Here is a 26,476-nt window from a genome sequence, read left to right as displayed (position 1 = left end):
ATCAGCCCGTTGTTAGCTCCCTGCACCCATTCCCATTGAGCCCTATGGGGGCTCAAATGGGAATAGGGAAGGTCCGGGCCCAGGTTCCCTGTAGGGGGAATTAGCGGGCTCTCCAAACTCGGAATGGCCCGGTAATTCCCCATTCAGGGAACCCGGACCCGGTTTTGGTGGCAGCCATTCCGCCAATAGCGGCATGGCTACCGCCAAAGCCGTAATGAGGCCCTTGTCCTTCTTTTTTTTTATAGCACTGCTGGCCAGGTATGCATACCTCATCTTGCTCTATTGATGTCCTAGCTGGAGGATTCCTCACACACATGTTTTTGAGAGATTTTGATTGTAGTGCTTCATCTACATTTCTATTGAGGCCTAGTGTTTTTTTTCTTGCATCATGTTGCAAGATTGTTTGTTGATTTTGCGTACAATCAATCAATAGTACATCTTCCTGAATTACTTTCTGTGCATCAAGATTTGTAGTAGGATTTATCCCAGCTTTATCTACAACATTAATTTGATTTTGACAACATGCACAGCAAGATGAAATTGAATTTTTCCCTTGCAACAGTTCTACTAACAATGAGTGCTGGTCATTCATTCTTGTGTCTGAAGTGCCATATAAACGAGTAAGCGAGTACAGCGCAGCATTCATTGTTTGTTGGGACGTTTCTAGCCCAATCACAAAACTCCCCTGCACTGCTTGGGGCTTTTCAGCCGGAGAAGAATGATTTCTTTGGGGTGTTGGTTGAGTGTAAGAACAAGATAAGACTGATGAATCATTGGCTGTTGGAGAGAACATTATTGGAGATTGAGACAACTCTCGCATGTTCGCACTTCCACCCAGCTCTTGACTATTGTTGCTACCATTATTAAATGATCTAGCCGGGCTAGTTTCAAGGCTCTTGCTTGTTGCATCCGTGACAATAACCACGCTTTCTTCAGAGTTGATAGGCATAAGGGTTTTTAAATCCCTCTTATCATATTCATTATTAACCATGTTGGCAATCGGATTTGGTAACAGACCCATAGATAGCTTTCCCTCCGCTCCCCCCATATTGTCCAATTGATGTTTAACCAAGGCCTGTCCCCCGGCAGCCACAAGAGAGTCCGTAGGTGTATTGTCAAAGTTCACCAGACCCCCCCCTCTCACCAGTCGCGGGCCCATTATTGGTCAAGTCAATAGATGGAAAACAGGGGAGCAATTTTCTCATTTCCGCACCCGCTTTGGCCCCAGGAGCACAGAATGTCCTTATGTCTGCCATTACAGCGCATGTGTGTATTTTTGAGGCAGATTTTCTTGTTCTCGCTAAATGGATCGTGCGCGTGGACGACTTGGCAGTGCGAATTGCATCCAAAGAGCAGGCTGTAATTTCCTCCTGCGCAGGCATGCCTGTTTTTAAAGTTACCACCATTTCTAGTAAGCCCAGGTACTTCACAAAGCCTCCAATTTAAACGTTCAATCCTTAAACTTGCGGTTTGTGAAGAACCACAATTTGTTCACACACCGGCAAACAGCACAAAAAACAGAAATTGGGTAGTCTCTCCACTAGTTCAAATGGCTATTAAATGTCTACAATACACAACTCCTCCTCAAAGCCCGTCACGGCCACTATGATCGAGTGCTTCTAGTGTTTGAAAAGACTGCAGTGCAATTTAAAACAACGTTAATTAATTCACAAGTCTCTGAGCAACAATGCATACAGTGTAAATACACTCACTTTACATTTAGATGTTAATCATTAGCTTTTGCACAAACACTAATACATATAGTTTTACCAAAACCGCCCGCAGACAGCCGACAGCACTTCGTAAATGCACTTCTCCAAATGCGCGCACGCCAAATGCACGCGGCCAGTTCCTTTTGGAGAGTTCTGGGAAAGTGGGTGGAGTTTAAGGTCGTAGATCACGTTTAAAAGAAAAGCTGCAGATTTTGCTGTTTGAATCAGTTTGTAGCCTCAGAAGCCGACAGCACTTTGTAAATGCACTTCTCCAAATGCGTGCGCGCAGACAACTCATATTAGACAGGTCTGCACTAACATGCCACACAGGCACAAGTTTGACCATGAATTTTACATCCAAAACAGTTATTAGAAAAGATCTATGATATATTTTCAGTAAGCTTATGCAGCTTGAGAAACTGATAATGGCATGTAAATCAAGGAAGAATAAGAACAAAAGCTGAAGTCACATTTAGGATTCTAATAAAAAAAACACTTGCTGAGGTAGTACATTAGCTGAATTTAAATAGCTAAGAGCACAGAAATGGCTAGTAAGCCAAATGGAGTGACAGGAAATGGTTAACATCATTATAAATAATGACAGGCGACAATTCTGAAGAAAGGTCCATGGCGAGGGTAATGCATACACGCTCACTGCTGGTGCTTCGAAGAAACGTTGGGATGGATTTATTCTCTCTACTCTCGGTGAAAAGCCTTACAAATTCTCTTGCGTTTGGACCTGATGGTCTATGTAATGCTCTGATGAATCAGGGCTAAACTATATGGGGACCTATAATGCACAAACTAGTTGAATCCGTTAGTAAAATTGTTAGATTACCACCCACCTGGCATTACAGTATTAGTGTCCCTATTTATAAATAAGAAGTCAGAAATTATCCACATAGCTATAGGATCTGGGCATTCATTCAGAATTTGGGCAACTCTCAATACATGTTCAGCTGATTAAACAGAGATTACATTTTGATAATAAACTACACATGGCTAAAGTGTTATTTTGTTATGTTATGTTAGGTGAATTCATAACACGCCCCTACACCCATCGGCATCTTGGCGCGAGGAGAGACACAACAAAGCTGTAGCTAAAGGAAAGAAAAGAGAAATCAACAGAAGAGAGTAGTTTTGAGTAGCCGACAGAAGTTAAGATGTTCTCAACAGATTTAAGTTTTAAGTGTGAGACTGTTCCAAAGCTTACCGGCCGCAACAGAAAAGGCCGGACCACCAATTCTCTGAAGGCGGAACCTGGGAACCATGACCAAATGGTTGCTACCAGAACGGAGAGTCTGATGGGGAATATAGGGCAGGAACTTGTCCCAGAGAAATTCTGGGCTAACCTGATATACGGCCCGATGAACAATACATAACGATTTAAAGACAATTCGCTGTTGCACTGGAAGCCAGGGCAAATGGCATAACACAGGGGTGATGTGAGTGCCATACAGGGTTGCAGTAGCAACTCGAGCAGTTAAATTCGGGAGCAGTTGTAGCCGTTGGATAAGACCAACCGGCTGGGCCAAATAAAGGGCATTGCAGTAATCAATTCTTCTAGAAAAAAGAGCAGCCACCAATGGCGGATGAAGTGAAGATGGGAGAAAAGACAGTATCTTGCGCAGAACCCGCAGCAAGTAGTGACCAGACTGACATACCGCACTCACCTGTGAAGCCATAGACAGTGAGGCAGACATATAAACCCCAAGTTCGTTACCACTGTCACCGGAGTAGGAAAAGCACCCAGTGAAGTAGGCCAAAAGGATGAAGACCAGGAGTCAAAGGTGGCCAAGGATCCCACCGCCAGGACCTCCGTTTTATCCCTGTTAAGTTTAAGCCAACTGGTGCTCATCCAATCCCTGTGGCTGATATGCAGTCACACAAACGAGACGACACTACATCCTGGCCAAGATCTATTCGGACCAGGATTTGGGTGTCGTCCGCATAAGAGTTACACCTATAGTCATGGGAGCGGATGAGATCTACCAGGGAGAAAACATAGATGTTAAATAACATAGGGGACAAGGCGGATCCCTGGGGAACCCCACAGAGCAAAGAATGAGACAAAGAAAGAAAGGGAGGAAGGGATACAAATTGTCCACAACCGGTCAGGAAAGAGGTAAACCAGGCTAGTACAGGACCAGATATTCTGAGCGTGGCCAGGCGAGAGAGGAGGAGCGGGTGATCAACAGTATCAAAAGCTGCTGACAGATCGAGCAAAATCAGGGCCCCACCCCCCTGCCATCGACAAGCCTGGCAAGATCATCCATGACTGAAACTAAGACACTCTCAGTACCCCTTCCAGGATGGAATCCAGACTCAAAAGGATCAAGCACTGCAGAAGACTCCAAAAAGTGAATACTCTTATGATCTCAATACTGACAGCCAGCATACCTAAAATAAATCAGCATGGGAATGCCACTCTTGAGCAACTACAGGTATTACTTTCTACTGATCGAAGACCCTAGCGATAAATGACACTGGGAGAACTGAAGTCACATTTAGGATTCTAATAAAAAAAACACTTGCTGAGGTAGTACATGAGCTGAATTTAAATGACCTAGCTATGAAGTCACACTAGGGAATATCTACCCATTGCACCTCTGGTTTATCAGTTACCACAATATGTGTATGGCTTTCCTATTACTAAGTTCAGGCATGATCACATATGATTTAAATATACTAATTCATTGGTGCATGCTACAAAAAGCCATTAGGAAGTAGAAGTTGTTGAATTTGCTCCACAAAGTGCATGGAGACTGTCAAACACTGGATACTATTTTGAAGCGAAACTAGATGCTGTAGAATGAAATAGTTTAGTGAATATTCCACACCATAGTTGGATGATAAACTAAAAAGAAATGATCTGCCAAAGAATAATAAAGGGCGATGACTGTTACATATTCATTCATTGCGCAGTACATGTATGGTATGATATTGACTAATAACTTAATGATTATGATTGAGTAATACTATGCAACCACACATTTATTGTTTTACATGTTTAACTGATATAACCTTCTGTTTGTTCACTATGTACACGTGTATAAAAGGTTATGTTTCATACATCTGTATTACCAACTCAGCAAATGCAAACCTAACAAAAAGAGGTAGCTAAACATATCAAAATCCCAGGGCCACTAAAGGGCAAAGGACAAAAAGTAATCCAAGGCCATATTAAAAAATAACAGGTAAAACAGTAGAAATACATCTGCTGGGAGGCCTCTCTCACATCCACCAACTATGTGGTATATATGTGTGACTACTGTTTTGGATAAAATATATGACAGGACAACAAAGTCTACACTATGCACAGTACCCAAATATGAGCATTTGAAAGACTACTCCCAGGACAACAATTGGTCACTCTAAAACCCTATTCAATGCCATGGAAAAACTTAAACAATTGAAATAGGGGCATAGAACAGTTTTCCTTGCATCTCATTACTTGTATCAGCCTATCCCAACCTTTTTCTTTTCAAGAGTCATAGTCCTCATCAAGTCATAACCCACCAGGAAAATGTTTTACCTATGTTGTTTTCTATGCGTCCAGTGGTTTCAATGGGTAATGCATTTAACAGAAAAAAGTTCACCTTACTTAATGTATATGGCCTCATTATATTCTATAAGGGCAGCTGCAGCAGGAAAAATGTTCACCTTCATTAATGACAATGGCCGCATTAGTTTCTACTAGAGACTGCCAACAGAAATAAATCCTGCCTAACTCCACAGTTCCAATGGAAAAATTATAAATTTTATAACATTTAATTTGTGCTCATTAGATGGGCCATTATTTTAAATGAGTGATTCAAATATGGAAGGAGTGTTTTTGTTTCAAGGTTGTTTATATTCATGTTCAATTATATGATTACCCTCTTTTACCACCCAAGAGAGTGCATTTTTTTTCATGTAATGTTGAAAATGAAAGCAGGCCTCTCAGATCTCCCAGTTTCCTTGCTTTATATGCACACTCATGAAGTTAACACTAAATTTAACGCTCACTGAATTAATTTTGCTGTGAAAAGCATGGCAGAACTATGTGGGAGTTGTACAGTCATTAAAAGTAATGCATGAGGGTGGGATGAAAGTGTGTTGGCAATTTTTCTCTGGGCCCCTGTATTCTTCAGGAGAGCCTGTAAAATACAAGGGCTAACATTTTCTTTTAAATGTCTTAACTTTGTATGTTGTTTATACTTGTATCTTATGTTTTATATTACTACCATTATCACTGCACACTTGTGATAATGCCTTCCTTTCATCACATTGATGTTTAGCAACATCTGACTCCTCTGACAGGGATGTCATTTGAGGATAGCCAGGGGTAGCAGCTGCGTCCACTCACTCCGCCTTTGGTACCCCTGGCAGTGACATTTTGACCCCTGATTGGGGTAGCAGAGGCAGTGTCAGGGATTGAAAGAAAGCACATCTCTTGGCTCTCCAAATGCTCTGTTTACTTTGCATACCTGCATGCACCCCACGCTCGATCTTTTTATCTTCAGCACCGTTTAATTGTAATGGACTGTAATCAAACGGATTTATTACAGTTGCAATACCAATGTCTTATATGAAGGTGTATAGACATGCATACCCACACAACAAAGCTACAGTACATGAACATGATTTGCAGAATTAAAATTGCTTCTAATTCCTGAATCAGACCAAAGCTTTCAGAGTAAAATTATAAAAAAGAATAGAACAAGGAGAGTGCTGAAAAAACACATTCTATGTGACAATGAATCCTTAGTATGCAAACTGTATTTGTATTTGTATTTATTTAGTTTATATAGCGCTTTCATCCAAAGCGCTTTACATTAAACAACAGAATACATAAAACAATATAACAGTAGAAGCAATTTACAATCATGAATCGAACCAATAAAAACAGTAAGTAGAGCAATTAATCTGTAGGGGAGGGGGAAGGGGTGAGGAAGGAAGGAGGAGGGATAAAAACAGGAGGGGAATAGGATCAAAATGAGGGAGGATAAGGGGAAGGGGGAGGGAAGATGGGATCATAGGGAAGATTGAAGGGAAGGGGAGAGAATGAGAGGTGGGGAAGGTTTCATACTGTGCTTCATTGGGGTCACCAATATCCCATGGTTCCAGTAGTTATGTAGCACTGTTAAAATGGTGCATAGACACAAACACAGTGCACAATTTAATAGGCAATATGTTTGCCCTATATGTATCTGCTATTAGAAAGTTCAGATCAGGGCACAGGCCTACATGTGTTTCACACAAGGGTGGATGCATATTTTTCCACCATGCATGTTTCTTCAGAACCTATTATTCATAAGAAATAAAAAAGTAATATAGGTACGTTTTTGGAGATAAGTATGCGTTGTAATCTGTGCAGAAGCAATGGATAAGTATTGAGTTTAAAAATATTAAAAAAGATAAATGGTTATTTGTTATAGTCAGTTTGTTGATAGCTTTCCAAAGTTGTTTCTATTTCCCATGTGCTACGTTGTGGGCGCTCGTCCACATAGAATCCAAATATTTCAATACAGTAGTTATTTCGAAGACACAGTGAACACCACATCTCGTAATGAATATCCATCCTAAACAATTTCTAATTAGTAGAATTATGTTTTATCAATAACTGAAAATCTATTAATTCAGTCATTTTGTTACCTTCATTTTTCATGGTGTATCATTAACAATATGGTTTAATGTTTCTGATGTGCCAATGATATACTTCTTATTTTGTGGTTTCTTTTGTATCCTTATGTGTTAGTATTTCGGCAAAGGTGGTCAAGTTGTGTATGGTTGGCACAGGACCTGATAGTGATGGGAGATTGGAAGAAAGCATCAACCAGGGACACAATCAGGAACAATGTATATGCACAGCAAGCTACAGGGAGATATTTACAAGGAGATGATAAGGGCGGTGGTGATAGGTTCCGGGAGGGTGATGTTAGAGAGGATGGATTCTTACAGTTGTAGGAATTGGCTGGTTGGTGGTGATTTGACTTTGATGTTGTGGGAAGGGAGTTCCAGTGTTGAGGTGCAATTAGGTAGATGGGGCAGAGGCAAGAGGGTATGCAGGATGGGCGAGGGCAGATTGATTGAAAGTAGTGCTAGATAAAATGGTGTAAGGAGGAGAGTAGTACAATATAAAGGTATTCAGGAAGGGGGCTAAGCCCATGCATAGATTTGAAAACAATGAATTTGTAGAGGGACCAATTGTTCATGGATAGACAGCTTGCAGGGAGGTGGGGAGAAGGGAGGAGAGGAACAGGAAAGATTGTACAGGGTGAGGTGGTGCAGTTGAGGAATGTGTCAAGGTGGAAAGGAGCATCCAGGGAGGTGATTGATGGAGCTAGAGCAGTTGTCAAGGTGACTGAGGACCAGGTGAGAGATACGTGTTTTGTTGAATAGTAGAGGGGAGGGACCGGATCTTGCACATTTCAATGAGATTGGTTCTGGAAACAATGGCTGTAGAGATGAATAACTTTTAGATCACAATCAAAGAGAATGCAAAAGTTACATGCCTTGGGTGGGGACATGGAGAGGTTTGTGGAAAAAGAAGTTAGGGAGGGGAGAAGAAGGCTTTCCCAATGATCTCTAAATCAGCCACTGCTATAATATGATCTCTCATAGAACTTGCTGTGTAGGGATCCATGGGTGACAATGAGGGTTTTAAAGCTCTAACCCTGATAATACCACCCAAACATGGCAGGAATTAAAAATTGTGAAAACCCTAAGAAATCATTGCGAGGAAGATAAAGGCGAATTACATACTCTGGCCTCCACCCAAATTGAATCATGATTTGTTCTAATTTCAGATATAAAATATGAGCCCAAGTTATTGCCTATAACAATACACTTTTCATTTTCTGTGACTAATTCCTTAGCACTTTTAGAGTCGGCCGTACTTATTCTGTTGCCAATGTATACATTCTGTACCGATGCTGCAGGTTTTTTGTATTGTTGCAAATGATGATTCCAGAGAAAGATATCCTACTGGCGACCAGATTTCCTTCACTTGTGCTCAAATCAGCTTACATTTCTTTTCATTTTTAGCAGATCTGGCTTAAACCAGGCATTTTATGTTCTTCTATTCCATGGCAGGGCAACTGATCTGAGACATCAGAGGTAATGTTAGTATTATATTTAGCCAATATTGTGTGAGGTGGGAAAGTCACAGATAATGGGCCTCATTACGAGGTTGGAGGTAGCCTTGCCGGCAAGGCTACCTCCAAACTCGCATCCTGGTCCGGCACCCACAAATGGTCAATTACCGGGCTATTCGACCCAGCCGGACCCGGTAATTGCCCTTTCACGGGTGCCGGCCCCGGTACATCCCCATTCCCATTAGCACCAGTACCGTTAATAACGTTACCGGTGCTACCATCATGTTCTGCTCACGGGTGCTGGTACGGCCACCAGGACAACACTGGTGGCTGCAAGGGCACCCGCGAACAGACCTCCTAGTATGGCTGTACGGTAGCAACGGTGCCGGTAGCGATACCGGCGCCGCTGTTACCTTACCGCCATACTTGTAATGAGGCCTGCATGTCTGCCCATGTCCGCCCCCTGCCATATAGGCTTTGAAATAGTGTTCATTTTACAGTTTGCTTAAATTTAACTTATTGGGGTCTACTTCTCTGAACAATGCTACATTCAAACGTTATTAAACATGATCAGACCCGGATACATTGCTCGATTCTCTCCCTATGTTATTCATATGGCAGGTCTACGGGCTAAAATGCCCAGACGCTGAATTGATGTAAAACTATATGTTCAGTACCTTCGAGGTACAGCCGACAGGGACACATGACAGTACACAATAATGGCAGTCAAGGTCAGTAATAGGTGAAAAGTATCCCTGTCAACATGTTCACTTTCAAATGTCTGGGTCCAGTCATTGCAGAGAGAAATGGACTAAGGGCCAAGATGCCCAGACATCAAATTGATGTAAAGCCAAGTGTGCAGTCCATTGAAGGCACAGCCTCTGCCACAATTAAAGCCCAGCAGGGACAGGTGGGAGCATAAAATAATAGCCGGATAGTGTAACAATAGATGTAAAAAAAGATGAAAAGAATCACTACAAAGGTGCTCACTTTTCAGTGTCTGGGTATGGTCATGTGACCTGAACACGCGATGCTGGCATGACCAATCATCAGCACCCCACTAGGAAGAGTATGCGGCTAAGGACCAAGATGCCAATTGATGGAAAGCAATGTGTGCAGTGCCTGCGAGGCACAGCTCCTGCCATAAGTACAGCCCAGCAGGAACAGATGACAGCTAATAATTAATTACGACAGGAAAGCCCATCAATAGATTGTTTAGGCGGTATTATCTGACTGTGGCAAACTGACCGAATGACCAATTTGGTCGAATATGATATTGGTTATTTGGCCTTTGGGCCAATTTGATCGCATATATTGCTAAATACCAACCCTGGAGAGAGAGGGTTGCAGGAGTGTCCCCCACTATCCAGGGTTGGTATTCAGCAATATTGGGGGTGCTGGGTGTCCCCCGCGTCAGTCATACCCAAACCGTTTAGTCTGGTATGGTTATGTAAAATCATTTCTCAATGTGGTATGGTTGCAAGGAAAGGGGTTTGTGTGCATTCTCTGGAGTCCCATGCTATTGTTTGAGTGTACCATATCTTTCTGTTCATTTTTTAGTGTGCTATGTTTCTCAGGGGCGTGACTGTGAACTGGGCGAGTCCCTTTCTCTTGCTTCACAGCACTTCAAGGCACAGGCATTCAACTAACCTGCATCACTGTCTGATGAATATAAATATTGCAGTGCCAAAATCCATTATGGAGTCATCAGCTGGATAAAAATTAGATATGTTCTTAACATAGTCAAGTAAGGGGAAACCTCTGTTCGCTGGCAGTATGGTTTGCATCTAGCACCACACTGTGAAAAAAGAAGTTGTGCAGTAAGTTTTAATTTAGGCATATCTACGTTAGGGAAAAAAAGAACATATATAAATCAGGTGGATTCTCGCGATCCATGCATCATAATACGACGAAGGGCACATAGCATTGTGTTTCATCCAAGATTTGTTCATGACAAGTATATTTATCTAGGTGACCTATCATGGGTATCAAGACCTGCCACAAGCTATCTATCAAGAAGATGTACCTGCTGAGCAGGATTGGGTGTCTGGCAATCTTTGCAGAGGTGTCCTCCTTTGTCAGACATCTGTCAGGCTGCCTCCTGTTTCTCTCTTTCCACTATTGCAAGTATTAAAATGAAGACTCTTTCCAAGAGTAGGGTACCCGGTTTGGGTAGTCCATTTTCTATCAGGGCCTTCTGTAAGGGTATCAGTGCCTCATACCCCCCCACCGCAGTCCTTCCTGGACACTTTTACATTTTGTTTTCTATAGATGATAAATTGCGTACCTAGGCTAAAGCTCTTTCTGATGGATTCAATCTTTCTTCACATTGGCTCTCCCACCTACGCCACAGAGTGCATCTGATTATTTGCAATATGTGTTGTTTGTTAGCAGTTCTACTAATCCATTAGCCACTGTAGAGCAAGGGCAATGAGTTGAAACTGATCAAAAGGTAACAGGGGTAGCATATATATAATATATTCCGTAAAGAAACTTTAATTAAGAACCAGGTACAATAAGGTAAAACAATTGAACACAGCAAAATCCTTGAAATTCGGAAGGTGTTGGAAGTGACAACAACTTTCACATGGAATCCCACCATTGATCGATACCTGATATCACAGATGAAATCAGAAATTACATCATGGTTGACATCAAGTTAACTGTCACTGAACTGATTTTCAAGTGTTGTTATATTTGGCCCCACTTGTAGTAGTAAATAACCATTACCCCGCGTCCATGGCCTTCGGCCATAGCCACTGGCCACTTTGCAACAATTACAATAAAAGACTGTGGCCCACATCCCTATAGAACTAAATAGAAATGTCCCTTTTGACTTTGTGTATTCCTCTTTGCACCAAGTAGGGTGAATAACTGTGTAACACTGGCCATGGCCTTCGGCCTTCACCACTGACCACTTTCCACCAATTACAGTAAAGGATTGTGGCCCCTATCTGTTTTAATAGTAAATAACCATGTCCCACTGGCCATGGCCAGAAGCCACAGACTTCGGGCTGTGGCCCCTGCCACTTTGCATCAGTGAAGTGAAAGACTGCTGTGGCCCATATCTCCTGTAGTAGTAATTAACCATGGCCAGTGAGCACGTCCTTCAGACCCCTGCGCTAGTCCTTGTACTTCCAAGAATGAATTTGTGACTCAATTTATGTTTTCAATTATACTGTATTAATATAAATGTAATGTTATATACCGATGAATCCAGAAACAAATCGTTTTTTCTGGATTCATCTGTAAATAACATTTAATGTATATTAATACAGTGGCCCTCATTACGACCCTGGCGGAGATCCATGGTGCAATTTGCACCATGGTCCATGGCGCAGAGCTGCCAACTCCGCCATGGAGGTTGGCGGACTTACCGCCCCATTCCGACCTTGGCGGGGCGGTTAGTCCCCAATCCCCATTTACCCTTCCCCATTCCCATTTTTGCCCCATAGGGTATAATGGGAGTGGGGAAGGCGTTAATTACGCCACCGTAGATTACGGTGGCGTAATTAACAAGAGGTCCTGTAGCGCCATGGATTTTTCCGCCCGGAAAATCCGGGCGTAAAAATCACCATGGCGCTACGGAAAGTCGTAATCTGGCGGAGAGGTACGCCATGCATTACGCTGGCGTAAACCCCTCTCCGCCAGGGTCGTAATGAGGGCCAGTATAATTGAAAACATAAATTGAGTCACAAATTCATTCTTGGAAGTACAAGGACTAGCGCAGAGGTCTGGTTAACTCTTATTTACATGTTTCAGGTCCAGGGTAAGGCCTAAGCTAACCAGCACTGCAGCTTTCCAACAATACGGTCAGTACAGTATAATTAGAGTCCAAGCTCACATACGACCGGATTTACCCTATCCCCTTTTACTATTATTTATCTTCAGACATGTCCCAGGCCCCAGCAAGTCTATGTCCATAGCGAGTCACCACATTATCTGCCCATTTTAGGCCTTCAGCCATGTACCAGGTACCGGTTGGACGGTTTAACGCTGGCCTGTGGCCACGCTAATGGCCACTTCCCCAATCATGGGTCTGTGGTCTTCTGCCATGCCCCAAGCCCCACTGAGCCCCTACGGTTGCAACTGGACCTATCCAGTGGCCAGCCCCACCAGCCACTATACCGCCTTTGTGGGTCCCTGGACCACTGTCCAATGCCTACATCCATGACCAGTGGCCACATTTCCGGGGGCAAGGCCAGAGACCATACTACAAGCCGCACAATGCCACACTAAGTGGCCACTGGTTGTGGCCTGAGGTGGAGTCCAGTGGCCCCTTTTCCTCTATTGTGGACCTGTGGACCAAGAATAACAATAGCTATCCTCCCAAATGGCCAGCCTTCTGAGCTCCTTATAATGGACTCAGGGATTTGGAGCCGGTTGCAGAGAGCCCGATTTATGTTTTATGCCCTATAACAAAATAATGTTTTTTTTTTATCCTTTCAAGGGCATTATTGCACCGCTTCCTTCCCTCTGCTCCCTCGTACCTTCCCTACGATCAGAAGCAGCCCAGCAGACTTCAATATACTCATTTTACAAGATTCTACCTCATGGGACATTTCTCAGACCCAAGTACAGGTTTTGGGATTGTTTTCAGGAACCCCAGAAAAAACAGTCATTTTGGAGGCATATTGGAAATAAAATGTTCCTCCTTGCCTAGGGTCAGCAAGTAGCCCGGGGGAGCTGCTATAAGCCAATTTTAAAAGAGCATAAATTCGAGGACTCCGAAAAAATATGCAAAAACAATGCCGGCTGTTTGAAAAAAATGTAATGCCCCCCAACCAATCATGTTCTCGGGGAAGAGTATTCAAGGACTCACACTCAAAGTAGATCATCAGAGGGTGAATTCGCCATGAACGAGATTGTGGTGTTTTCGGCTGAACCCCCAGATATCACGAATTGATACTTTTAGGTACTTTTAGGTAAACAGCATGAGGGATTTGCAAGAGATTTGTGAAGGCCCGCTTTTGGGATGAGGCGCCCACTCCTCACAAAGGTTTCATGCAACTGCTGGCATCTCATGTCCAGTTAGTGCCACTATATCATCTCATGCCTAGACAAAACTAAACACTGTTTGATTTGCCATTGCTTTATTTTTTAGTTCTATAGTTTTTATGGTTCACTTTTTTTTTTCCTAACGTTGTACTTTTCATCAACTCAGTGCAAGCATAGGCAATGCACATTCAGAGATTTTTGAAAAGTGCACTTATCACCCATAAACATCCCAAACTTAGCATTGTACAGCAAAAAAACACATTCTCTGCACGATAGTTCCAAAAATGTGAAATTGGAAATTTGATACTATAAAATGTGCCCTCATTTGGGTAAAAGCACAACCTTTTGTCAGGTTATTCTTATCAAAATAAAGTTATACAGTTTTAAATGCAAAAGATACAAAAAGTTAAAAAAACAAAGATTGGCATACGTTGGTGTCAGAGAACAACAAAGAGCTCAAGTTCTAATAAGCCGGAATGCAAATGGAAGGCTTAAAAGCCTTGAGTAAGGCTTTAACATCTTCCATTCACGCCACAGCTCATTTTCAATCATTTGTATGGTATAGAAGAGGGGTGGAACGCAACTTGCGATTCTGCCGCCTCCATTCCTCTCCGCTATACAAATGCTCCAGCATTTGCGCCTGCATCAAAATCCATGTGATTCCTATGGGGTCCGCCAGATTTATGCACAAGCAAAAAGTAGGCGGACCCTATAGGGATACATTCTATAGACTGCATGCCATGCTGGCATGGCCGACAGTGTGTACAGTTACAATTAAACCCTGCCCGACATGCTTGCATGTCGGGCAGGGTTTAAATTCAATTGGGAACACTGCTTACCATGCGCGCACTGCATACCAGATGGCAGGAAGGCATTTATGTTGCAGTCAGGGCTGGACTGGCCTATCGGCCAATCGGCCCGTGGCCGATGGCTTTTGTCCACCAGGGGGCCGGTTTTATAACAAGCCTCCCTGGGCCGTTTATTTTGGTGTGCAATCCTGGTTTTTATTGGTTTTGTAACTTACGTTACTTTAAGTAACGTAAATTACTTTTGCTGCCGGGCCCGAGCCAGCTCGCACTAGCAGCGGATTGGAATCGATTGGCTGCAGACCTGCAGCATTCATCAAAGCAAGGTAATACGCACGTTGGTTACCTTGCTGTGATGAATTATAAAGGAGGGGCTGTGCTTGCTGGCCTGTCTCAGTGGCCTGGCAAAGGAATCGGCCGCCGGCCTGGCTGGCGCCAGTCAGGCGGCTCTAGGCTGTGAATTCTAACACTGCAGCCGGCACCCTGGGCTACTAGTATGGGCTGGGCCGGACCTCGCACTCTGCACAGACACTGTGCTGCAAGTTGCTTTCAACTTTGCAGGTGCACCGTGCCAACAACAAATTGTTGTTGCACACACTTGCAAAGTTGAAATAAACTTTGCTGTCTCAATGCCCTGGGGGGTGGAGCCGTAAATTGCCAGGCAGCACGCAGCGACAGTTAAATTCAGGGAGGAGGAGAACTGAGGGGGGAGAGAGCTGGTTCAGCGACACCTCTCCAGTCAGTGGGGGTGGGGTCAGATGTTGCCTGGGCATTTTAATTTGGGCGCACACACGGTCCCGGAGGCAGTACATCACCGTCACTTGACTTTGTTGGACTTTGCTTTCAGCGTGGCTCAGCAGGTGCCTGGCGCCAGCGGTTCCAGTGCCTGCCTGCAGACTGTGCCACTGCCGGGCCGGCCCGTGGGGCAGCTGGTGTGGACTCCTGGGCCAGTGGCCCACTGCTGACCCTGGCCCAAACGCACACACCGCTATACAGTCTGCCGAGTCCACCACCAGGCACATTGTAAACTCGCTTACTTCTCCACGGTGAGCAGTCGCCATGCGAAAACGGCATATGGCAGGGACCTTTGATGTCTGGGAAGCAATACTGGATTGATGACTTTACCCAGCCCTGGACACAGAAGAGGTGGGAGGGCATGCCCAAGGTCACATGGAGGGGCAGTCTTTTGCATTCCCGGATTACCCTTGGTGGCCAAAGAAGGAGAAGTCTCTCCCCCGGCCCGTGGCTTCAGATTGTAGCTTCGTGGGTAGCCTCTATGCCTCTCCTTTCTATTCTCCCCTCAACCTCCTACTCTGGAATTCCAGGAATGTCACATATCCTCGGACACACGCACCAGGATTGCAGTTGATTTAAACCTAAAACGTAAACCAGGGATGCTCATCCCACCTGTAATCCCATTCAGCAAGGGCTACCCGTTTGGTGAGTGAGTCAAGCAAGATATGTTTGTGTGTGTGTGTGGGTGGAGGGGGGCGTACGCCACTTAATATTACCCTTTATATTAGTAACACCCACCTCAACTATTGATGGTTTACACAAAACCAGTTATTCTGGTGGGACTTCGCATAGCTCTGAACTTTGCAAAGCTTCAGTGCTTGACAGGCATGTTAGCGCGACATATATTGGTGTGCCAGACTGCCAGACTGTGTGACAGTTGGCTCCACAGCAGCATAGCATCAGGGTGTTTCTCCCCCCCCCCCCCCGCCATGCTTGACCAGGTGCTAGTGCAGAACTCTTGTCAAGTCTGGCAGTGTGCATCAGAGCGCTGGTGCACAAATAGCATTTTCGTTGCTTTCCCCCTATTGTTAGTTAAGGTTTGCCCAGCACACAGCAATTCATGACAAATGGGTTGCGAGGGCAAGGTCCTCTTCAGTAATCCCCCAAAAACATCAGCATATTAATGACGTGATACTGTTCTGTTTATGTGTGTGCATTTCAAGTCCCTCGTTACTTATAAAATGGTCTGCTTATTTTATTTAATTTATTTTTTACATCCGGCACATTTTCTTTGCATAAAGCACAGTAATAAACTGCATCTATGTTTCCAACAGTGATAAACTTACAACTATACATGTTGCCGTAGTCCATTCAGCCGTGCCTACTTGACCTGTTTTCAGCACCATATTTGTAATGGCGAAACAAAACCAGTGCATGCCATAATTACACACATTTCTCTGTAAATGCAACCGGCAAAGGCGTTCGATGTCATGGGTGAGCAGTAGATCCAGTCCACTTTATTATAGTACCATTAGCGCTACAGATACAACTGAATAAGTTCTGGGACAATCTCCCTGCAACACCTCTTGAAACCTAATTTCGTGCCACTAATAAATGGCTTGTGAGTTCAACTAACCACATACTTACGTTAGGTAGGTCGGCAGCTATATATTTCATCAGAGCAAGTAACCTCACAACTGAGATAGTTTTCATTATGCCCATTAATTTGGATCCACTTTGTTTGTCATGTTCCCTCATGTATCAGGCCAAGCATTGGTTCTCTTTACTGACAAATTTAAAATTAGAAACTTGTTCAATAATACAAAGCCATGCCATGCACCCTCTACGTCACTGACACCTGGGCTACCCACCTGCAAGACATCAAAATTACATGCCAAGAACGTGCCTTTGCTTCTAGACTACTAGACACGAGTCTAGGGTCGGACTGGGCTGGCTGGGCATACAATTCGCTCAGGCACCAACGAAAAAGTGGACCAGTTGCAAATAGCTATTCATTCCTTTTGTGACAGACTGTTTAACTAGTACCCAAGGGGGGATTTTATGATGAAACGTAATGCAAATTGCGCAATATAAAGAATATTGATTCAACAACAATGGTCAAAACTACTAGCCGTATCTGAACAGCCACATGTGGAAGTGTTTGATATGTGCAATAATTGTAGCACTCTCTTGCGCCATTTGAACAGCTACTACGACACATTCTGGCACAACAAATAGCTGGCGACAACAAGGGACACTCTGGTGACAAACTAAGCTAAGTGTTGCACTACCTCATGTGTGTTTATTATGTTGCTCTGCCTTTGTATACTTCTATAGTGATATTGTATGTGTGTGTAGAGTCAGAAGCAGGGACGTGGGTTTAGATGAGTGTAACGGCTCGCTGCAAGCGTGCGCAGTACTCAAAACCTTACCCTAACATCCCCAACCTATCATTAACCTCTCCCTAAAACTCATTCCGGTTTCCCCACTTCCCCCTTGCTAGCCAACCATCGTCACCCTAACCCTCCTTCGCTGCTGGGTTGCGGAGCCCTGTATAAGCATCGACTCTCAGAAGGTCCCAAAACCACAGTGGGGTGGTTGGTTCATGCCACTCCTGCGCCTCGAAGCTGTGGACCCGTCACAGAACTGTATGCAAAGATATGCCATTTTATGAGTTGTGTTGAAATGTAATATTTGAGCATACATGCAACTGGCAAGGTACTTTCCGGTGTCATCATTTGGATGTACTGCTTATTAAATGCAACTCTATTTTCATTACTGGTGGCAACGAATAGACATGCCTTGAATCTGGTTCTGCAAAATAAGTATTTAGCTATGTGATGATGTTTTTAAAAACAAGAACAAAAAGGAATGTTATCACTTTCTCAAGCGTTTACACAAAACATAACGTGCAACAGACATATGAACCCTTCATAAGTAGCATTTTCTGTATAGTCGTGAATTGACGCAATTCACGGATGATGGTTCTGAGGGCCACTTTTTTTGAGGCGAGGGTTGGGCCACTTTTTTTGGGTGTCCGGGCCTATTTCTTGTCCCAGTCCGACCCTGGTTGCAGTGCAAACGTAATGGCTCCCCGTCGTCAAATTATGATTTTAACCGACATGAGCCTCCAAGCAGGTATAATCCTTTATGCCCTTTGGCTTGTTCACTGTTGGCTAGTTCATGAAACTTGTTTGTTAATGAAATGTCACTCCATTTTTTCTGACCTACTCTATACTCCCCAGTTGTCGAATCATAATTCTTTAGGAATACTTAGGAAATAATTCTGTGTTGCATTGCTTGACTTAAAGTGTATACAGCTTTAGATGTGGAGTAGTGTTTGGTGGATTTACACTGCACTCTATATAATAACCAAACTCTCAATAATGTCATATCAGTTTTATATTTTACGCCACACTCAAAACTAGATGTTACGTCAGTCATATTGCCATCCACCTCCTTTCCTTTACTTCCTCACCCTGCCAAACCAATGCCATACAATTTAATGTATATAGATGTCAGTGTCAATGTGTCATTCATTTTCCGCTCCTCCATCTTTAGTTTTACTGTTTGGTAAAAGTTACTGCAGCAATAGTTAACAATTGATGTCCATATCCCACGCCTAAAAGGTCCTTGAATGTGATTCTTGTTGCTTGATCTGCTTCTCATTCACAGGCTCTCTCTCTCGGAATCTTCCTGCTTTTTCTTTTCCTCAACATGCTGCAGTTCTGCGTGTCCATCTCCATCTCGGCCTTCGGTTGTAAGACCTTGCGCCAGAAAGACATAGCTGAAGAGGTAAGACAATGGTATCCTAAGAACCCCATTGAACAAAACACACACGGGCTAATGTTTTTATTCTACTTTTGCCCTCCATTTTGAAAAAGTTTACACTTTCATGCAGGAAACATAGCGGCACGTAAGTGCTGATGCAGGTGGCGCCCAGCGTGCAATTTGCACTTTTTGTAAAATCACTCCTTTTACTAATGTTATCACGCTTATGTTCGAGTTCACGGGAAGCTAAAAGTCAGACATACAAGTGACATGCAAATGACTTACGTTTTGCTCCAGGATACTTTAAATTGCTTTTGCAAGCAGAGTACAAGGCAGAAGAGTATATACTTTTTCACAGCCCCTTTATGCTCCGCTTGCAAAACCACTTGCTTTTATATCAGCCTGAAAATGGAATACATGCATAACACTGTTGAATTTCCATGGAATCTGCCTCTTTAGCACCTGCAGGTGAATTTCAAAGGAATCCATTGTAAATACTGCTTGCAAAGCATATTTAGCAGGTGGTATTTACATTTAGTACAACATGAACTGTTAGGGCGTGTTTGCCTGTTTTAACACCTTTGATTTACATTTCCCATTGTATATGTGGAAAACTGCATGGTGGGGATCCCACAGCATGTACGTGCAACTGTAAATGGTCCCTTCCATGCAATTACCACTTTTTACATATCGAGCACCATAGGGAGATAGATATAAGAGTGCATGCCGTGCATCATGGGAATGTAGATGCTTTCTATTGATTGGCTAGCCAATCCCTGTCAACAAATGAAATAATTGTTTGCACATGGAACCCAAGAATCTGGAACTATGCCGTACACCCTTAATAAGGTTAATTTAACAAAAGTCTTAAAAGCAAACTTTTCAATAAAAATGACTTACAGAAGACTCTTCCTCTGTATCTCTCGCTTAATTATATTCAAAACCAGCCTAAAATCTTACCCTAGCTCTCTGTTACATAACTCACTGAACCTCTCCCTCCTTCACTCCCATTCCCGTTCTCACACTAGCTGACCAATGGTAACTGATCCTTATACTAAATCAAGTAGAAGGTTCACTACACAAACTTGAAGCCAACTTCAGATGGCATGACAGACCTCACTCCATTGTTTGCCCTCGCCTGTTGTGATTACTCCCCATTAGAAAGAGTTATAAGAGGGTACCTTTTCACACTTGCGGAAACCCCTGTGATACCCGGCCAGCCAATCATTTTCCCATTCTTTTCTGCAAAGAGACAACTCTACAGTGGGGTACCTTCGTTATCTTCTCCTCCAGTCACTTGCTATAACCTGTCACCCCTCCTTCTTACAGGCCTCTCTTCCAGTCTAATGAATAGTTCCTTCGAATCCCGATCCAAGTGCATGTAATCTATTCACATTCTCCAATGACTTCTTCAAAAACTCCATGATCTTTTCACTACAGAGCCAAGTTTACAAGATCTTCCAACAAATTCTCTCGACTGGAAAAAAGCTGTAATACAAACCTGTATGTTATCGACACAGAATGTGGATTCCCTGTTTTCTAATCAAATCGTAAAGAACCTGTGTTTCCATGATTTTGAAATGGACTTGATTCCCAGAGGATCATTTCTGGTATCAAGTGACACATGTGCTAGCTAAAATGTAGGCAGTATAAAGGTTGTGGTAAAAATATATATTGTAGTTAAAAAGTAACCTTGCAAAATGAAATAAGAAATGCAGATGAAAAGTGCCCACAAATGTTGTGCCGTTATGACATGCACTAGGATTAAGGGGATGTGGAGGGATTGTGATTTCCTGGTTTAGAGGTAGTGTAGGAGATAAGGGCAGAAAAAAGGTGTGCTTAATTTAGGGTTAGGGCTGGGGTATTTGAGGAGAGTTGATGATGTTGGTGTTTGAGGATTGTCCAACTCCGGGCCTCAAAGGCCAGAATCCAGACTGGTTGTCAGGATATGTCTCATTCATATTCATGAAGAAAATGTGCATACATTTAGAATCATTGTATGCATATTTATGTCATGAATATTAATGAGAGGTATCCTGGAAACCCGGCATGGACTCGGCCCTCGAGGCCTGGAGTTGGATAACCCTGGGGGGGGGGGGTAGGATAGAGTAAGGGACAGGATAAGGTTTAGGGTAAGGCTTGTGGTAATGCTGAAGTTAACAGAGTAAGGATTTGCGTTAGAGTTAACAAAAGGGATAGGGAGGTTGGGGAGGGCTGGTGATGTTGAGGTATAATATGGTTTAGGATAAACCTAGGGGTTAGAGTAAGTGGCTAAACCTTGAGTTTAGGTTGCGTAAGGCTAAGGTTAGCGTTAGAGCAAGGGGGTGGGTTAAACAAAGGGCTATGGAATTTGTGATTGGGTTGGTTACTGTAAATGAGATATTTTTGAGTGATGAAGTGCTAAGTTCACTGTTAAGAAAACCTGAGGGTTAATGGTAGAAAATGGTTTGCAATTATGATAGGCGTTAGGGATAGGATGATTATGTATGGCTTTATTTGGGGTTTGGGTCCTTGTTAGTACTTATGAGTTTTTAAAAAACGATTTTTGCCAACCTTATCGTTGGCAACATTTTAAGTCTTCACATTGCTTGTATAGAATGACTACATTTTAAAAACCAATATTTGCTGACCACATTTTCACATGACTACATTTTCCTGGTGACATTTTCACATAAACTTAGTTTCTGACTAAGCATGACTTATGTCATGGAAAATGAAGTAAGTGAGGAATGTGCTTACACTGATTCATTAACAGGAGTATAAACTATTAACCAAAAGGTAGTAAGAGTATCAGCTGATCTGTTGCTGATTATACGTTACACAAAAACAAAAGAAATACTAAATCACAAAGAAGTAACAATGAAACATCACCTTTCATTATATAACGGCGTAGCAGAAAGAGGAAAGTGACCCGGTGACTGTCTAACAATGGCTTTCCTCAAAACACAAAGCCACAGAAAAGGCATGCACGCGAGCTCACCTGTGCACTAAGGAATAAAGGACTATCACCAAGCAAAAACCCTAATGCAACAATTAATGCTGGGGCGGTGGAACCTACTTTGAAGCACCATGTGGGCATGCATCGTTTTTTTTGGTGCATCCCTGCGTCCTACTGTCAGTCAGTCCTCTGCAGGAGTGAAGGAACTACTCACTGAGCTCATCTGTATGAAAATCAACATAGTTACGTGGCTATATGCTTCATCCATGTTTCCTGTTGGGCAAGTAGAAACTACCACAACCCACTAATCATAGCTGAGGTTAGTTAGAGACGGCAGTGGTGGATCATGACCAACAAAAGCATGTTCACCGACTCCTCGTCATGCCTGCAAAAATGTTGATGCGCACATGTTGCCATTGTCAAGTTGCCAGATACTTTTACCCTCTCGAGTCAAGACATATCTATGTGACAGGGGCTGGGTACCACAGGTCCAGAACACTGTTTTAACCTATGCATTGATTTAACACTTTTGAAGACACACCAAAGACTTCCTTGAAATATGTGCTCCATCATCAATGCACATCAGCACATCACTCAAGCAGAACGTGTCCGCATTTTTGCACCGTCATGTGTACGTAAATATGACAGCGCAACCTTATTACAATCAACTCAATCACTGTCTGTGCATCCCTAACAAAAAATAGACACAAATTATGCGCTTCACTACTTCAAGGACAGGACCCGACAGTGGAAAACACACTGCACGTCTGGATGTCCATGTTTTTAAGGGGGCACACCAGTGATCTATGAAGCAGGGGCTCCACATTCCAAGAGTTCAAGACCATTCAGTGCCTCATAAATGAAAGCCTTGCATCCTAGAGTCACCTTCCTGCCCATAAAGGTGCATAGCTGCGCCTGTAGAAAAAGGCTCAGATAACTGCATCAATTCAGACAGATTTAACAGGAGATGCCGGGAGGTCACATTATAAGCTACACCATTCCAGTTTAAAAATCCATGCACCCAAGACAAACCATAATACAGTAACACTTCCACACAACATACTGGTCTCGTTGACAGTGAACATGCGTAAGACAGTATTTTTTTCATTTCCATGATGCTAAGATTTTTGCGCTAGTATTCACAGTAGTGTGCATTGCACGATTTCAAAAAAACAAAAACATAAATATTGATGAAATTATTATTGAGGAAAGATGACAGGCCTTCCCCACAAAAGCAAAACTTTGGGTATCCCCATAGTGGTAGCAGCCCATTCCTGAAACTATCACTCACTCCTGTATCACAGACCATCACCAGTGGAGCCAATACCATCAAACATGGGAACATTGGGCCCATGCCACAACACCACAGTGCCTCTGTCTGTACGCCACCCCTTGCAAGGCACTACAACTGACCCCTCTATCTCCACTATAAACCACTCAGTTGAGTTCCCTGATGTCTTCTTTGCAGACAATGTGATCCCATCATGCTGTATGTCATTGCTTTTCACATAGGTCAGTATGTGAATCCAACAGAAGCCACATGTTTACAAAGCACAGGAAGTGGTTGCCAGTAGGGAGTGTGGCAAGGTGTGGAAGCCATGATTCTGTTGCACATCAGCAAGAGCATATAAACCATGAAAGTATAGGTGAAGTCTGGGTGTCGAGTTGTCTCAGGGGCACGTATAGGTTTCCTGCAGGGCCTAGTGGTTCTGAATACTTGTAAGGCATAGTAGGTTTGTCCTTTTTCTTTCCCCACACTGTATTTAATATTTTGTGTACGTTAATGTGTTTCATTCCCATGTTCCCTCCCTGTTGCCCTGTGGGCGCTTTGAAACAGGATTCACTTTCTGTATAAGCGCCTAACAAGCGAACAATAAATAAACACATAAATGTGTTTGAGACAGCCAAGGGCTGGAAACCTTGCTCTACTGACTCACCATTATGTCAGCAGAAATTGAATTTGAAGTTGCAGATGGTTACAACAGTTTAGTTTTCCTAGTCATTGGACATGTCACACTAGTTGCCTTGAGATACTCGATACTGTGTCTTGCATATGAAGGAACGCAACATTGGACTCCACCACAACGTGACCTGGACACACCCTTCCGCAGGCACTGCCTCTCCTCCCCCGCATGTTAATGCCACACACAGGCACTAGGTGGGAAACTGAGAGAGGTGACACCAACTGCATGACATTTCATGGAGAATATTGATAACAATGTGCAATGGGAGACTCATAACAATAGGTTGGTGAAGATGATCAAAATGATGATCAAATCAGACTATGGTCACAATATCTGGCGTCAGTAGAAAAGCCAGTGTATTGGTCAGCAAAGGTCTGTGTGCATTATAAGGTGGAGCACAACTCTCAGCATGCTAACACAGCATTGACAAAAGAGAGGGGTCACAGGAATTATGATCCCGAACATCAGACATGTTTTTGACATACTAGGCCTAGCATTAACCAAGTGGCTTGCAACGCCCTATGTACAAGCAGATGCCACATAAACCATAGCCACACACCTGCAAAAGAAAACAAAACAAGCAGGTCACCTATGCTCCGGTGAGGAGGGGAAGGGGTCTATGTTTTTTTGTATAGACACCTACCATTCTGGTGGGTTGTACCTGACTCATGTTTAACAAACACTCACATAAGCTGTTTCACAATGTTGGCCGTGTTTTTCAAGCCCGATAAGTGAAAGCCCCAGCAATGCTAGAAAATGTTGGCTGCAGCTGGCTCACTTGAGTCTGTTTTGACCACTGCCGTAGACACTGGCTGATAACTCTTCATTGTACTTTTGCCACACCAGCTAGTCAGTATTATCAGTGTACCTCAGCAATTTCCTGTGGAAACCTGGTTACAGACCCTTGCCTGGCTCTGCCACTGGACACGACTCCCCCATGGTTAGCAAGTGCTGTTTACAAAGCACTGACATTAGTGGGAGATACAAGGTTCTGCAACAGCTTTTTAAGCACATGCACTTGCAGCACAGTTCCTGCTACTGTAAAGGCATGTTACGCAAACGTCCCCCTTCCTCGTTCTAGTCCTCAGCTAGTGAGATCTCTACCTCACTTCGCCCTGTTTTGTGCATGTAAGACAAGGCTTGCCAGGCGTATACGTGGCTATATGCTTCATCCATGTACCCCAATGTTTCCTTCCCTTGTCACAGCCATCAGGTAGCGAGGTTACTACCTTAATGCCCCCTCCTTGGCATAAGGAAGACAGGCGCAGCCAGTCACGGACAAGACCGCCCATAATAGGTGCTGCATAAACTCTGCCTTGTCTGCTATGGCATGTGTCACAGTACATATGGTAATACCGAAACTTGTCTTATATATACAAAGTGTATTGATCAATAGGTAAACCACATCAAATAGACATAATCTACAGGTACACATGAGGCCACCAGATAGTGCTCAACTGGCACTCTATGGTGGCCTATCCAAGATAATCAACAAAATCTACCTAGAAATCCAGACATGGATGGCCACTAACAGTCCGTTCCTTAATGATGATAAGACTGAGTTCCTGATTGTTGGCACTCAGGCATGCTTGAATAAACTAGACCAGAGGTTCACATCCTTCAATATCGATGGAAACATGAACAAAGTCACCAAGGAAATAAAAACATTGGGGGTCTACCTCGACTCAACATTGTCCCTAAAGAAGCAAGTCAGCTCTGTAGCATCCTCCACAGTTTACACCAACAAGTTAATCTACATTTGCAAATCCTATCTGGCCACTAGCAGTTGCCTAACGCTTTCCAGAGTATTAGCGTTGTCAAAGATTGACTACTGCAACACACTTTTCCTTGGCTCCTACCAACTGAATCTATATAGGCTACATGTCCTTCCAAATAATTCACTGAGAGCAGCACTTAACCTTCCTACATCCAGCCACATTTCAACTACCAGACAGGACCCCAACTGGCTGTCATTTCGTGATAGAATCACTCTACGCACCCTGGCAATCACACACAAATGCCTCTCAAACACAGCTCCCAAATACTTGTCAGATAAATTCAGCAAGTACCAACCATCTCGTCTCACTAGACCTGCCCTCTCCCATTGCCTCTCAGTACCTAGGTTCAACCTAAAAACTGCAGGAGAAGCTAGCTACCCAGTCCAAGCAGCCAAGCACTAGAACTCCATACCTCTCGTCTACAGACTAGAACCTTCCCTCCAGACCTTCAAATCTGGAATTAAAAGCTGGCTTAGCAACAAGCCTATCTCATAAGGCTTTTGTCTTCTGTCTCTATACTGCCGGCATTTAGACTTCCATCCTACTTGTGCCCATCTCACCTGCGCTTATCTGTAAAGTTTGCCATCAGACATAACTGTAACCATTGGTCATCCTAACTGTTCTTGTTCTTTTTTCTATGCATGTAACACCCACGTTTTCCAGCGCTCAGTTACCTCAGGGTTTGGTGCACGATA

General features: G+C 43.4%; 1 protein-coding gene across 1 annotated transcript in view; it reads left to right on the top strand.

Annotated features, from left to right (window-relative positions):
* The window catches only part of LOC138513771 (membrane-spanning 4-domains subfamily A member 4A-like), a 509,343-nt gene that overhangs the window by 415,142 nt on the left and 67,725 nt on the right, over window positions 1-26,476 (top strand). Inside the window, exon 6 of the mRNA XM_069628863.1 lies at window positions 19,006-19,125. Within this exon, the coding sequence (XP_069484964.1) occupies window positions 19,006-19,125 (120 nt within the window). The remainder of the gene's footprint in view (window positions 1-19,005; window positions 19,126-26,476) is intronic.

This window comes from Ambystoma mexicanum, chromosome 12 (assembly GCF_040938575.1).
Source record: "Ambystoma mexicanum isolate Mex_15411 chromosome 12, UKY_AmexF1_1, whole genome shotgun sequence".
Taxonomy (NCBI): Eukaryota; Metazoa; Chordata; class Amphibia; order Caudata; family Ambystomatidae; genus Ambystoma; species Ambystoma mexicanum.
Note: the sequence above shows the minus strand (reverse complement) of the source record. Positions and strands in the feature narration are given on the sequence as shown.